Source organism: Notamacropus eugenii, chromosome 6 (genome assembly GCF_028372415.1).
Source record: "Notamacropus eugenii isolate mMacEug1 chromosome 6, mMacEug1.pri_v2, whole genome shotgun sequence".
Taxonomy (NCBI): domain Eukaryota; kingdom Metazoa; phylum Chordata; class Mammalia; order Diprotodontia; family Macropodidae; genus Notamacropus; species Notamacropus eugenii.
This window is the reverse complement of record NC_092877.1, coordinates 297,370,502-297,387,087: the sequence shown is the minus strand read 5'-3', so window position 1 is coordinate 297,387,087 and position 16,586 is coordinate 297,370,502. Positions and strand designations below refer to the sequence as shown.

General features: G+C 39.9%; 1 protein-coding gene across 2 annotated transcripts in view; it reads right to left on the bottom strand.

Moving 5' to 3' along the window:
* Positions 1-2,180: 2,180 nt before the first annotated feature.
* The window catches only part of CASP10 (caspase 10), a 35,635-nt gene continuing 21,229 nt past the window's right edge, over positions 2,181-16,586 (bottom strand). The window contains exons 7-9 of one of the 2 annotated variants that reach the window (XM_072617264.1): positions 12,328-12,436; positions 9,994-10,498; positions 2,181-6,743 (exon numbers count right to left, since the gene is read on the bottom strand). In XM_072617264.1, the coding sequence (XP_072473365.1) occupies positions 6,566-6,743; positions 9,994-10,498; positions 12,328-12,436 (792 nt within the window). In that variant the 3' untranslated portion in view covers positions 2,181-6,565. The remainder of the gene's footprint in view (positions 6,744-9,993; positions 10,499-12,327; positions 12,437-16,586) is intronic. The other variant, XM_072617265.1, reaches the window with a different exon arrangement.

Sequence of the window (16,586 nt, the reverse complement as noted above, 5' to 3'; positions counted from 1 at the left end):
TAGGGAAGGGTAATTTGAAGGGAGGGAAAAGGCTAGAGATGTCTACTCTGCTTCTCTTGTCGCTGCATGACAATAGCCATCGAGGTGGGGTGGAAGGAGGGGATAGCTCCTTGCCACACATAGGATTTCTCATTACATACATTTTTCAGAATGCAATGAGCTGAAGACATGTAGCAGATAAACCAAGGACCACCAGGAAGACATAAGGAGAGGAAGGAGGAGGAAAATCTGTGGTACAGAGAGTGCAAAGTTTCCTAAAGATAGTGGGTAGAAGCATGGCTGTAGAAGTGCCTGCAGCCAAACCAGAAGCTAGAAAACATTTGAAGATAACAGATGCAGAGACAGATTCAGAAGCTGCTGAAACAAACAAAGGTAAAGAGATGCCAGCAGAAGTGGCATTGGCCAGGACCCAAAATATGCTGACTGCAGGAAGACTGCAGCTTACTACTTGAACTACTTACACTTGAACTTCCTCAACTGGTTTTTCTGAATTCTCCAAGACAGAAATGGAATCACTTAACTGGGGGGCTAGTGGCATGCTAAAGCCAACCGGTACTTGCTTACATTACTCCTCAGAAATCAGCAAAAACTACAAATCTGGCTGCTTAGGTTGTTGTTGTTGTTGATTGCTTGGACTTAAGAAAGTGACAGAGAAAATGTTGATAATGCACGTATACTTAAAAAAGAAAACTTAGAAAACAGTTGTTCAACATTTACTAGCCCACCCCAGAGTCAGGAGTGATGATCGTGGAAGGTGGATAATTCCTGTTTCCTAAAGAGATTGAGATATTAGCCTCTCCAATGATGTACTAGAAAAACAATTTATGCTTGAATCTTGGTTGTTTGGCTGGTTGGAATGAATTGTTTGTGGGACTGGGAATGGAGCCTAAAAGCTCTGTGAGATAGTGAAAATGAGTCAGATTGTGGCTTTTTTTTTTTCAGAAAAGAGTTTGAGAGGGAACTAGAACAAACATTTACATACTACGTGCAAGAAAGTCTTCCAGACACTGGGGATAACAAAGACACAAATGAACCAGTCCTTTTTCTCAAGAATCTCATATGGGTCAAAAGAGACAAATTAATTTATGGAGAATTGGTTGCCCAGAGCAGAGAGATTGGGAGCCCCATCTGACACTCAGTTTCACAAGCATGTATGCTGCTGAGTCAGTACTTATGTTTTGTACGTACAATCGCTGGCAATAAAAAGGAACAGGTCACAGTTTCCTGTAAGAAGGAAATTCATGAGGTTTATTCCACCCTCCCCATACTTGTGTCTTCTCCACCTCCACCCTACTCCTCACCCACAGCACACTGAAATACAAATATTAAATAAGTGTCCCTATGGGCTTTGAGAGTTTCTATTTTACTCTGCATCCAATATAACATGTAGTATGTTAGGAGGAGGCAAATAACATGATACATTTGTAGTAGGAGACATTGGGATCTACTAAGCTGTGTGACCTTAGGAAAGTCATTTTTTTCCTCTCTAAGCCTCAGTTTCCTCATTTACAAATTGAGAAGGTTGGATGAAATACTGTTTAACATCCTTCCCCACTCAAACAGTCTGTGGTTCTATTTTGTAATATTTTGTCTCTAATAATAACAATAGAAGCTAGCATTTACTTAGCACTTTATGGTTTACAACGCATTTGACATGCTGATCCTCATAGTAACCCTGGGAGGAAGGCACTATAATATCCCTATTTTATAGATGAAGAAAGTGAAGCAGACAGTGACTTGCCCTGGGTTATTCAGCTAGTAAGTGTTTCAGACAGACTTTCCTGATTCCAAGTCCAGCACCTTAGCCTCTCTAGTTAGTAAAGCTATGACAAAGTAGTCAAAGAAATCAAAGACAGAAAGAAAAGTGCCATGTGTACCAAAATGTTCACAGGACTCCTTTTATGGTAGCAAAGAACTGGAAACAAAGTGGGTGTCCATCCATCGGGGAATGGCCAAACCAGTTGCTCTGTGTGAATACTACTGAATGTTATCATGCTGTTAAGTAAAAAGTGAATATGCAGAATTAAGATAAAACTAAGAGACTTGTATGAACTAATGCAAAGTGAATTGAATAGAACAAAACAAAATACACAATGATTTCAACAATGCCAACAAAAAGAAAAACCAAATGACACTGATCTCATTACACAAAAAAGAAACAGAAGAGGCACACTCAGAGGTTAGAGAGCACAAAACTTCGTTTATTTCATGACCAGTTGATTCCTCCTAATTTATTGAATTATTTCTTTCATTGTTACAGTTTTCCTTTTCTAATCATACCATTCTTTCCTTTCTTCTTTCTTTTCTTCCTCCCTCCTTTCTATTTTCCATTTTTCTTCCTTCCTCTTTCTTCCTTTCTTTCTTGAAATTTTCTTCCTTTTTCTCTTCCTTACTTTCTTTTCTTTCTGCCTTCCTTCTTTCCTTTTCCCCACACCTAAAATGCCATTAGAGTAGGGAACTCACCCTCTACCAATGCAGATTAGTAATCTCTACGAATGTAGATTAGTAGTCTCTCCAATTTATAGTTCTAGAGAGTTGCCTGAGACCCAGGGAGATTAAGTGATTTATCCAGGGTCACAAAGCTACTAGGTGGCAAAAGTGGGATCTGAACCCAGTTCAGCCTGACTCTGAGGCTGGATCTCTATCAAGTAAAGGCTGCCTCTCCGTACCAGTATTTCTTAAAGAATATTACTATTTTCATCAGTTGGTTGAGAACGGCATTTCACAGTACACATGGATAATTTTTTTTAAACAGAAAATACTGTATTTAAAAAAACACATTTACAAAAAATTTTCAAATACAAAACCACGCATTATTCACCACCAGATTGCTTTCGTTATACATTTAAAATAGCATTAAGTTTTCGGTTTATTACTGATCACAGCTCTCTATACATCTGTGCTTATCTTTAGTAGAGTAGTGGAGGAAAAAAATCTTAGACCTCCTGATATAATGTTAATTACTTAGAATCAGTGTTGTCTGATAGTTTCATGTTTTCAAGCTTCAAAGAAAAGAAAGGAAATAGCACTCATGGGTTATCATGGCGGCTGCAGTGGGAGGAGACAGATCAAGACAAGTCATCTAACATTTTGGGGGTCTGTTTTCTCCCTTTAAAATGAAGGGGTTGGATTAAATAGTTTCTGAGATTTCTTCCACCTCTAAATCTCCGATTCTATGGAGAGCAGAACTGCCCTGTGGACAGCTAAATCTCACAACAGGATGAAACTAAAGGAAATAAAAAAAACCTAACATTAAATGCTATTAAACCCTAACAAAGTTATGAAAGGATCACCGCCCCCAACAAAAAATGGTGATTGAGCATTTTCTTCTATACAAAGTCAGAGATTCAAAGATTTTTTTTTAATAACCAAGACCCTAACTTCTACTTGGAGAGACATATGTACACACATAAATATATAACACAAGGTAGCAAGTAATCGGAGTAAAGTACTCTAAAAATTTTGAAAAAAGAGAGTACTTTTATCTGATGGGATTAAGGAAAACTTCATAGTGAAGGACTATTTGTTAGGGTTAGCACTGATCAAAGGTTTGTGTCATGGCCTCCTTCAGCTCTCTGGTGAAGCCTATGCAGCTTTTCTCAGAACCATGTTTTTAAATGCATAGAAGAATTCTCATAGGATAACAAAGGAAACCAATTATATTGAAATAGTTATCAAAATATTTTTTAAAAAAACATCCACAGACTACACATTAAGAATCACTGAACTAGATAGAGTATCTAGCTCAAAGATTCTATGATTCTTGTTCACTGGTTCATTAGGACTATTGTTAAGTTCTGTCCCAGTGCTAAGATCTCATTAACACAATTTCTCATGAGCACCGACCTCTAAGGCATAAAATGAGGTACACTTGTGTTTCTATCACTTTGAGCAAAGACTTCTCCACTAAGTAGGTTCAAATTCCTGGTGGAAGCTAACCCAACAACACCAAAACCTGCCATTGCTCCGCTCCAGGATTCCTGGGGTTACCGAAGCAGAAAGGCGCAAAAGACGGACCTCAAGGAGGTGTCATCCTCAGGTAATAGCAGCCAAATAAGTCTGTAAAAGAGCCTGCTGCAGACAGGCTAGAAAAGTATTGGAATTTCTAGGCAGATGTGAGTTTTGGAGTGCTGCCCATACCCCTTAACAGTTTGTCAAAAGCTGAGAATATGTAAAAAATTAGCATATAAAGTGTCCTGAGTCATACAAATGGTATACTCCCAGCTGTGACAGATGTTCTCCTCTCTTTGTGTTTTAATTATGTGTTTGTATGTGCACACACATATATGTATACATATGAATGCAAAGGCAAGTCAACAAGCATTTAGTAAGTGCTTTCTATGTGCCAGGTACTGTGCCAAGCACGTGCTGGTTTTGACATAAGAAGAAATGGGTTCAAATTCTGACTAGACTAATCAATAATTAAGTTTACTTTCTTGGGCCTCAGTTTCCCCACCTGTAAAATGAAGAGGCTGGACAAGACGAGTTTTCAGGTCCTTTCCACTTTTAAATCCTATAAGCTGGTGTCATTGTACATAGGAAAGGAGGACACTTAGTTTCTTTTTTTGTTATCCTTTTTTATATTGGAGGCAATCAGGGTTAAGTGACTTGCCCAGTCACATAGCTAATAAATGTCCGAGGCTGGATTTGAACTCACATCCTCCTAACTCTATCCACTCTGTCACCTAGCTGCCCCTATTTTAACTTATTTTATTTCCCCTCAGTTACGTATTAAAAACAATTTTTAACACTCCTTTTTAAAACTTTTTTTAAACTTAAAACAAACATTTTTAAAACTTTGAGTCCTAAATTCTCTCTCTTCCTCCCTCCCCACCTCCCCTTATTGATATGATACAGGTCATACATGTGTAGTCATGTAAATACTTACATAATAGTAGAAAGCCTGGCCTAGCAGAGAGGGGAGTGACCTCTGGTATCTTTTCTTTGGTGCCAAGCTTGGCCATCACAATTTCGCAGAGCACATTCTCAATGGTTTTGTTTTTGTTTTTTCTGTCTACATTGTTGCAGTCACTTTGTACATTGTTTTCCTAGTTTTGTTCAATTCACCTTGAATCAGATTGTATATTTTCCCATGCTTCTCTATTTTCATTAAAAATTTCTTATTCTCCTGCCAAATGTAAAAATCTAACTCCCAATGTTTTTTGTTAAAGTGAATATTAATTATACACTGCTGGAAATCAGCTAAGGGTATCAAGACTCAGAGTTGTGGGCTGCTTCTTTTCCTGGGGAAGCTGTCCAGAAACTGGCAGCAAGGAGGGGCAGATGGGGAGGATTGTTTTCCAAGTGAGTCAGAATGAATGTTGTTATTACTTACTAGGACTCTTTTTTGGGGGGTGGGGAGACTGAAAACTCTCTACTTTGTGAGGTCATCTTTTCAATTTTGGGTTATACTAAGTTTTAGAAAGTGTTTCCTTATATCTTTTCCAGTTAAAAGGCAGAATTCTCAGAAGTCCAGCAGTTACCAACTGAGGCGCATCCCTCAACCAAGTGTTTTTACTCCAGCCTCACTAATATTGTAGAACTTAGAAACGGCCAGACTTTCACATAAGTTTAATATAATAATAGTAGCTGGCATTTATTAATTGTTCTAACACTTTAAAGTTCTATACTTTATAAGAACCAATGTTGAATAATGGTTCATGAGCCAGCTTCAGAGTCAAAAAGGTTGGGGTTAAATTCCTCTCCCTGACACATAGCAGACTGTATGCCCCTTAGCATCTTTTTAACTATTTCCCTGAGCAAGTCCCTTAATCTTTGAGGGCCAGAACCAGCTCCAAAAAGTTACAGAGAAACTGCTGGACCACATTGGTGGAGGGAATGTCCTTACCTGGGAATTCTTTATGCCAACGACAGTACATGTAAGGTCCCTCTCTGTCCCATTTAGTTCTTTCAGTAAAACAGGTGATATTATCACCATTTTACAGATGTGATGGCTGAGGTTCACAAGGGTTAAGTGACTAGCCTGTGGTCATATACCTAGTAAGTGTCAAAGGTTGTGCTGGAATCTCAGTCTCAGTTAACTCCAAGGCTAGTGCTCCATCATATTTATAATACCATGACTCAAACATAGCGGAATTATCCCCATCTCAACCAACAATGCATCCCTAGCCATTCAGAGGATTTCAGTAATAACCTGAAACTATCTTCCCACCAAGAAAGTATAATAGCAACTAAATGTCACAGATTTCTCAGTAGTAGAACTGGAAAAGAGAAGACTGCCATCCTCTAGTATTTGAAAAGTTCTTGTACCCTTATGAAAGAGGGTTTAGAGATAAGTCATGCCACTCCAGAGAAATGAACTAATGTCACTGAGCGGTGGATAGAGGAAGCCAAACTTTTTAGCTTACTACAAGACAGAACTTCCTGTTGATCATAACTATCCAAAGAGAGAATAAAACACATCACAAATTAATGAGGTTCTCATAATCACTTCAAGTAGAGGTTCAATGACCATCTGTCATCATATTGGAAAGAAGATTCCTCATTATTTGGACTTCTCTAGATGAATTCTTGAGTCACTTCCTTCTTTGAGATTGTATCATTCTTAAAGTGAAGAAAAATTCTCTTCTGATGGTGGAGGACCATCCTGTGGCATTGGGAATATAACTTTTTTCCGCAGAGTAAAAGCAGGCTGGGGCATCTGTTTGATTTTTCCCTTTGGATCAGCCTGTTGGCTCACGATGTCATTGACTACTGTTAGGATGGTTAAGATGTCTTCTTGTCTGCATCCAGAAGGAAGGGAAAAAGTATTAGTGAGAAGGCAAAGAGCACGTATGAGGTTTTCCAAAGGAAAAGCATTGTGTTGTAATGGAAAGAGTGAAGGACATTGAGTCAGGAGAGACCCAGGTTCCAATCTTGACTATAACACTTAATACATGAGTCTGAGCAAGTCACTTAAATGAGGCTCAGTTGTCCTATGTAGAAAATGGAGATGCCCATAGTGTCCAAATCACGGAGTTGTCAAAAGGCTCAAGTTGGGTTTGGTAGATGATACATAATAAATAGATAGATACAGATATATGTATATGTGTGTGTATGTATGTATGTGTGTGTGTGTGTGTGTACCTATGACCCAGCCTGGCTTTGTGACCTTGGGCAAATGAATTAATATCTCTCATTGTACCAGGCAATTCTCCAAAGACTGCAAGATGTATTCTGAACCAGGAGAGAAAGCTGTATTGAAAGAGGGCATTACTAACATACAAGACCTAGACTTCAGTGAGTATGTGGGCACCTACTACCACATGAATCATTACTGCATGGGGGATGGGAATGGGTGGGGGTTTTATTTTTAAACCAGACCTATGATTTCATAAATATTAGGAGTCCCTAGTGAAGAAATCTCTCTACCAATGCCTTAAGTCAGCCGCTTAAAGAGTGTTACAAAGCTGTCTAGAGTGGAGGTTGGCCTGCTATCGCTGGAGGGCCACATCTGGCCCACTGCTTGTTTTTCTTCCAGGTGAACACTTCCTGGCCTGTGAAGACTGGCAGCAGTCAGACTGAGGCTAAGCAATTTGGCCAAGATTACATGGCTACTAAATGTCAGGGATAGAACTTGAAACTCAGTTCTATCTCTAAAGTCAGCTCTCTAACCACCACACGATGCCTCCTCATGATAATGCCTCATACATAATTTTAACTTACATTATCCATTATTTCATCCAACAAATATACTGAGCACCTATGGGAGAGGCACCGCGCTAAGCCCCTAGGAGATACAAGAGTGAATCTGACACCGTCCTTGCCCTCCGGGAGTATACTTGGTGGGGGCAAATAGGCCATCATTATCATCATCCTCAACATAGTTCTTATGCCAGGCTATGTGTCTTACAAATGCTATCTCATCTGATCCTCACAATGACCTTGGGAAGCAGATGCTGTTATTATCCTCATTTTACAGAAGAGGAAACTGAGATAGACAGAGATTAAGTGACTTGCCCAGGGACAAAGTTAGTGAGTGTCTGAGGCTGGATTTGAACTCAGGTCTTCCTGACTCCAGACTCAGCAGTCTCAGATCATTATAATACCACGTAGTTAAATTCGATAATAAAAGTGCAAAAAAGAGTGGTATGGGAGTTGAGAAGAGAATGAGTATGGAGGGGGCAGAGAAAGAGGGAGAATGAAAGGCTTCCTGGAGGAGGTAAAGGAAGGATATAGCTTGGGTAAGTTGATGGAGGATAAAGGTGGAGAAGAAGACAGGCCAAGAATTCCAGACAAGAGAAAGAAGATAATCAAAGGCGTGTGAGTAGGAAAGCATGGGATATGGTTGAGGAACCATGAGTTTGCCTGGAGGATAAGGTTTTAAAGCCATATTTGGGTAACTGGAAGATGTTGGAGCCATTAATAGAGTTAATTAATTAATAAGTTAATTAGTAGAGAAATTAGGGAAAGGAGTTCATTCAGAAAGTGAGGAGGTATTCAACTTTATATGTGTTATATCTGAGGATCTAATAGGAATTATAATTTGGAACTCAAGCAAGAATACATTGTCAGGACAGAATCATCAAAATAGAGGTAGAGAGTTAAAACCTTGGAAAGGAATGAGCTATCTAAGGAAGAGAATGGATAGAGAGGGGCACCGAGGTGAAAGCCTTGGGGATACTTGTACTGGGGGGAAGCAGCAGAAAGAGAAGCCATGAGAAATATAGAGAAAGATAAGTCAGATAGGTAGGAGAACCAGGAGCATGTAGAGTCTGCTAGGGAATTCAACAGTGGCATGTGTTAGACAGAATGAAGAAAGAAGGTGTAAGGGATGAAAAAAATGGTTGGATCTGGCTATTAGAAGACTACTGTTAACCTATGAAAGCATAGTTTCAGTAGAGTAGTCTGACGGAAATCGTATTCTGAGAGTATGATACTGTGGATAGGATTACACCCATTTAATAGATGTGGAAAGTGATACATCCAAAGGCTGTGACTTGATCAAGACTATATAACTTGATAGGAATGGAATCCTGGTCCCCCAACTCCATTTTATCCAGAGTTCTTTGTAGTACCATGGGTATCTGTATTGTTCCATAACTCAAATTTAGCTTTTTGCAGTGATATTTGTTTAGCAAAGGTTGCTTATTATTCTGTTTCTGGTCACAGACATGAATGAATATTCTCGTGTATCATCCTAAGTGAAAGTTGTATGCTCTAGAAACTTTCCATCAATCATTCAAACAATAAGCATTAATTAATCACCTACTATATTGCCAGACACTGTGCTGGGTGCCAGGGCTACAAAGATACAAAAAATAGTCACCGTCCACAAGGATTGTCCATTCTGTCACAGGAATACAATACACACTAGGCAGTAGTGGCCAGAAAAAAAGCTCTTTAGGCTGGGCCTGGAGGCCTCTTTTTTGCACCATGGATCCCTTCAGCAATCTGGTAAAACCTATAGAGTCCCTCTCACAATAATGTTTTGTTGCCTACACTCACAATTGAAGGAAAATCTAAATTTCAATTAGAGTTTAGGGAAAATAAAGATATAATTTTTTTCACCACCAAACCCCTGAGAAGAACCCCGCAATTAGTTGGTCACATGAGATTATGAGTGTGTTAATAATAACAATAACATATTTATGTATCCCTTTAAGGTTTGTAAACAACTTGTCAAATATTATTTCCTATTATCCTTACAACAACCCTATAGAATTGGATGCTATTATTATCCCCATTTTATAGATAATAACTGAGGCAGGAAGGGATTGAGTGACTTGTCCAGGTTCACCATGGGTTATAAGTGCCTGAGGCAGGATTTGAACTCAGGTCTAGCACTCCATCCACTGTGCCTCCTACCTGCCTCTAGAGCTAGAGCATTACCTAGAACCAGGAGATTGTCATACCCTTTCCAGTAGCAATGGCAATACTGATTTAATTCTTGATCTAATGGATGTGTATTCATTATCCATCATCTCTAGGTGTTACCCATTATTCTCAACCCAGAACAATAACTAACATATTCAAGCAGCCTAGAGAAAGTACCTTGGTACCAAGCGCTTCAGCTGATGACAGAGGGCTTGAATATACCAGGAACCTTTTATTTTATTTCGAATGGCAGAGCAGCCATCGACAGTGGCCATCCCAATGAGGAAATCTGCTTCATTTGGAATGCATTTCTGAGGGATATTTCTGGGGGCAGGAGGTGAGATGTTGGCATTCCTAGCATCTGCTTCAAGAGGTACGCCTTCTTGTATATCCTCGCCTTGACAGGCTTGGAAGAAAAAGAGCTTGGGTTTGTTTTTCAGGCCTGGGCATCGATGGGCCCTGAAGTAGGATGTGAGGTCAAGAATGGCTATGCTCTTTTCATCCGAGGAGAACACAGAACCAGACTCGCCATGGGTGAGGACAAAGCACACAAAGCAGTCGCTGTCTTGATGCTCTGGGTTGACGCTACACTGGGTCAGAATCTCTTCCATCTCTTCTTTTGTTTTGTTGTCATAAGTTGTCACTGTGAATTCAAGCCACTCGAAAACACTTGTCAGTTCAGCTGTTAAAAGATTTTTAACAAAATTCCAGAGTGAATCCCCTTGAAGCATTGAAATTTGACTTTATAAGTACCTACAGAATCCCTACTTCCACCCAAGGTGATGGGTAGAACACGGGCAGAGATTCAGGAAAATGTGGATATTAATAATAATTTATATATTGGCTACTTTGTGCCAAGCCCTATGTTAAGTACGTTACAAATATTATCCCATTCAATCCTCATCTCTACCCTGGGAGATAGATGCTGTTATTATTAGCCACATTTTACAAACAGAGGTTAAGTGACTTACCCAGGGTCACAAAGCTTGTAAGTATCTAAGGCCTGATTTGAATTCAGGTCTATCCTGATTCCAGGCCCAGCACTCTATCCGCTTCACCACCACTAACTACCTCAGAGTCCTTAGAATTAAGAAGACCTGGATGCAAATCACAACCCTGGCACTTATTAGTTGTGTGCTGCTAGGCCCCAGAAGCAACTGCCAAAGACTTATACAGATATAGAAAGGGCTGGTGATCTCTGTCGATAGTGGAAATTCCCTGTTGTTATAGAAGTCTTAGTCTATGTATTCTTATACACATGCTTCCTATACGCCTCAACATTTTGTCACATGTAACATGCAAGCAATATCTCATTAAGGAAAAACAACAACAACAATTGCGTAGCCTTTACTGTGTTGCCCCGTTGTATCTAACTCTTTGACTCCATAGACTTTTTGTATGTGGTTTTCCTGGCAAAGATACTCTAGTGCTTTGCCATTTCCTTCTCTTTTATAGCTGCTTCTCACCTAGCCTGACATCTTTGTTTTTTCTTGGCCTCATTAAAGGGGCCATGCCCTGGCTATTTCTTAAACAGGTTTATTCAATGAATGGGTGTTGCCTCACCCTAAGTGAGTGCCGGCAAAGACCTTGGCCTAAAGGGCCCAAGGTCTCCCAGTGCATCCCAGGCCATCTCCAGTCATCCTGAGGAATATCTGGTCACTGGATTCAGATGGCTCTGGAGGACAAGTGAGGCTGGTGACCTGCACAGCCCTCCCTCACTCAAAACAAAGTCAAGTGCAAGTCCTGTCATCATTTCTCTGATGGCATGGTCTTCTTCGGCAACAAAGGATGAACACGACTATAACGACGATGATAGATGACTAACTGAGGCAAATCAAGGGTTAAATGACTTGCCCAGGATCACATAGCTAGTAAGTGTCTGAGGCCCAATTTGAACTCAGGTCTTCCTGACTCCACAACCTCTCACTACCCCTCTCCTTTATACCGCCATACCAACATTTCATAGATTGAAGCTATAAAGGGTCTTTGAAGCTATCTAGTCTATTTACAAAGGAGGAAAAAGAAGCCCAGAATATTCAGTGACTTTCTCAAGGTCACATTTAACTGAAAACCTTTGGGAAGCATCACGGTATAGTGCTGACTTGGAGTCAGAAGAACTGGGTTCCAATCTTGCCTCAGAAACTTAATAAGTCATGAGGAAGCCACCTTCTTACCAAGCCTCAATGTCCAGTTCTGTAAAAGAGAGATGAGAGCTCCTGTCTAATAAAAGGTGTTGTCAGGCCCAAATGAGGTGATATAGGTGCAAACTTTAAAGAAATATATAAATATTAGTCATTATTATAAAATACAGAAAGAAAATATAGACATAGAAGGTAATCACCTTCAGAACAAGGATGGTCTTGCTTTTTAAAAATTCTGTATCCCTTGTTTATACCAGTGCTTGGCATGTAGCAAACCCGTATGTTGAATGAAATTGTTGAAATTAAACAAACAATATCCTTTTCAAAATCCATTGGCTTCCTTTCAATCAACACCACCCAAATTCCTTACCCACATCTTTATCACTTCCTTCCCTGAAGTTCATGGTCTGAAATTCAGAGTTGTTGAAAATGATGCAGTAACCTCTGTGTCTGCGACCCATCACATATTGTCTTGTCTCCTCAGGAAAAGAAACAAAACAAAGAATTACAGAAATCCACACTCCCATGAAGGGTACTACTCTGTAGTTCCTAAATAGCCACCCTTATGGTTCATGCATCTTTGTGGGCAAGAGAAGCGGAGGTCGGCAGTTTCCCATAGCAATTTTACAAGCATAGTTTTCCTCCTTAGCCCAAGTCTCTCATCAAATACATGACAATGCAAGAGAACTCTTTGTAATCTATCCTAATGGTAAATTGTTACTAGGTTATATATCAGTGATTCTAAAGTACCTTAGGACAGGGTTTTTAACCAGGGATCTGTGAACTTGATTTGTTGGTTTTTAAACATTTTGATCACTATATTTCAATATATATGGTTTCCTTTGTAATTCTATGCATTTTGCTTTAATCACTGAAAAACATTATTCTGAGAAGGGGTCCATAGGTTCCACCAGACTGCCAAAAGGGTCCATGGCACAAATAAGGTTAAGAACCATTGCCTTGAGACCCAGAAACCTGAATGATAAGAATTCAGTTTTACCAAATGTCACTTCTACTTTCTCTTGGCAAATTCAAATTTTATTTGAATGGCACTCCTTCCCCTCTTCTGTACTTGAAAACTCCTATAATTTCTTCTGTGGCACTACCTCCCTTGATCAAGGTCAAGAGGTCCCTTGACTTCCCCATGACTAGAACATGACATGTATTGAAACAAAAACTGAAGATATGCAATGCTCAGTTCAAAATTGGAGTGTATAAATAGTCCAGATAGCTGGAGGAATTCTTTATAAATGTAATGGTGGTCTGAGCATTTGCAAAGTGCCTCAGATGGAAGAAGCTAGGCAGCTTGACTCCTGAAGAAGCTTGACCTTACTTCCTTATCCAGCCCTGCAATGGAGAGACAGAGAGGGTCCTATCTTTTCCTCAAAGAGGGAAAGGTCATGTGTACATCAAAATACTTGTAGCAACTTTTTCTTTTTGGTAGTAAATGATTAAAACAAAATGAGTACTCTTTGCCTGGAGAAGAGCTAAACAATGTGTGGGATAGAAATGAAGTGGAATATTATTGTGCTGTATGAAATAATGAAATGAAGAATTCAGGTAAATTTGGAAGCCTCATATGAACGGATTCAGAGTGAAGCAAACAGAACCAGGAAAACAATACAATGTAAGAAAAAACATTGAAAGACATAGGAACTCTGATCAACACCATCATTGGCATACCTCTGTCCTCTCAATAGCTAAGTAGCAGTCAACAGAGGTGGAATGAAGAATATGTCCATATAAGGCTGCTAAGTGGAACGACGGATAGGGTGCCAGTCCTGGACTCTGAGTTCAAATGTGACCTTAGACACTTACTAGCTGTGTGACCCTGGCCAAGTCATATGCCCCTGTTTGCCTCAGTTTCCTCATCTGTAAAGTGAAATGGAGAAGGAAATGGCAAACCATTCCACTATCTTTGCCAAGAAAACCCCAGATGACGAGGTCACAAAGAGGTGTACATGATTGAAAAATGACTGAACAACCACACATGTGATAAGTATATTGACCCATTTTGCTTAATTGACCTTCTTTGTTACAAGGGAGGAATGGAGGCCAAGGAGAATCATTTGGAATTGTCAGTAGTGATTTTCTTTTTAAAGAAGCATCAATACAGCTTTGTTTTTAAACCAGACCACTGGTTTCATAAGATTCAAGAGATCCAGTGACAAACTCCCTCTACCAATGCAGACGGGTTTCTATTCTGCAGTTTATATAGTCTTTGAGACATGCCTTAGACAACAAAAGATTAAGGGCCTGTATTGTCCATGTATTTTTGCTTAATTTTAAGATCTTTCCCACTTATTAATAGTCCCATGTGACCTGCTAAAATCACATGGAAGCCCAACTCTCATGTAGTGGAAGGAGGTTGCTGAATGGGTGAAACAGAGGGTGGAACAGAGCTGAGAGGAAGTTGGTGAGAGTAGTTAGGATGCAGGAGAGAGGACCCAGACAGGAGCAGCTAGTCTTGTGAGTGTTTGCTTGTGGAAAAGCCCTAGCAGGGAGAGGGGAGGCTTGGGAATGGTGTTGCTCCCTGCAGTGCTAATGTGCATTGTCTTCTTGGTTACTATGATGGATTTGGCTTTCTGGTATCTCAATAAATGTTTTTCTTCTGCTTTCTATATGGAGAGTATGTTATACTTTGTGATTCAGGACTACACCATCATATTCATAGTTGCCATCAATGCTATGAATATTGCCTTGGCAGTACAGGGCCTTGCCCAGAGTCACACAATCAGTACATGAACCCAGGTCTTTTTTAATCCGAGGCCAACTTTCCATTTGTGCTATATACTCTCGCTTTGTAAATTAATTTAAATTGTGAAAAGAAATAGCAAAAGAGGGCAGCTAGGTGGTACAGTGAATAGAGCACTAGCCCTGGAGTCAGGAGAACCTGAGTTCAAGTTCAGCCTCAGATACTTACTGGTTGTGTGACCCTGGGCAAGTCACTTAACCTTGGTTGCCTGAAAAAACAAAGAAAAGAAAAGAAGAAAGAAACAGCAAAGGGCCAAGTTCATATTCCCACCCCCTAATATTATGTGGTTTTAATCCCTTGTAAGGTCTTCAGCTCCAGGGGTCACATTGGTGACCCTCTGTTCCTCCAACAAGTGGTACTTCCCAGTAATTCCTCTTCCTCTCTCTAGAAGGCAGGATCTCTAGGATCCTCTTTCTCTATGGGAAGATAGAGCTTCCCCATTTCTTACTAGGAAAGCAGATGCCCAAACACTCAAGCTTGGGTTTGCTGGAGAAGCAAACTATCATTTAGTAGTATTGCTCAGAAATCCCCCTTCTCTCTCAAAGAGGCTAGGATCTGGGAACTTCCATTACTTGGCCACATTTCCCATCTCCTAGGACCCTGTGATCAGAAGCATGTGCTGTTGCAACATGCATCAACTGCTGCTTCTCCAAGTGACTCACTCCACTAGATCTATAAAATTCAGAATGCACAAATGGATTGAGTTAAAATAGGCGTGCATATAGTTCACTACAACAAATGTATAATATAATATGTTACTAATATTATATTATAATAATTATAAATATTATATGATATGTAATAAGTATAACATATATTATAATAATATGTAATATGACATGAAATAACCTAATATACTATAGTATAATATATTATATTATACATTATATAACTTTGACATAGCTATATGAGGTATATAAGTAAAATATGAAATATCAGTAAGAATATCACTGCTCGTAAAATCACAGGGCCTCTGTGTGACTCTTTGAATAAGGTCACTTAAATGCCACATCAGAAATTTTTCAGGAGCATTGACTGGGATTCGAAGGGGCAAGGTAAGTGCTCCTAGCCTCTCCTTGAGCCACTGGTTTCTTTCTTTTGGGTTGGAGGTCAGTCTTAAGAGAGTCACATTTGCCTTCAAGGTCTGGCCCTGCTCTCACTGCAGCCTCCTGTTGTGGGCATGTCGTTCCTTATGGCTCTGTGGCAGTCAATAGATCATCCATGGCCTGGGGAAGGAAAGTTAGATTGATCCGGCACACCTGTCCTTGCTCCTGGGCAGGGCTGGAGGGAGGCATGAGAGAATGGGTATGATTCAGACAACAGCACCAGGAGCAAAGGTGAGAACATGTCTGCAATACAAAGGGACAGGCCAGGAGACACACATCTGTTGCTTTTCCAGGAAAAAGAATCATGGACTGATTATTCAGACGTGGCAATGAGCTCAAGAGCAAGTCAACAAGTGATATAATAATAATAGCTAACATTTATATTTCATCTACTACGTGACAGGCATTATGCTAAGAACATTGCAATTACTATCTCTCTTGAACCTTATAACAACCCTGGGAGGTAAGGTGCTATTATTATCATTATTCCCATTTTATCGATGAGGAAACTGAGGCAAACAAAGGTTAAGTGACTTGCCCAGGGATGATATGGTTGACAAATGTAAGAGGTTGGTTTTGAACTCAGGTCTTCCGGACTCCAGGCCCAGCACTCTATCCACTGTGCGCCCTAACTCTCCTAAGACAACCAAGGGGAATCCAGGTCATATGGCAAAAGCACAATAATTGAGTCATGCCAATGATGTCAGAAAGAGCCTGAGATAGAGCAAGACTTCAGTAAGAAGATAATATAAATACAGGTTCAAAGGC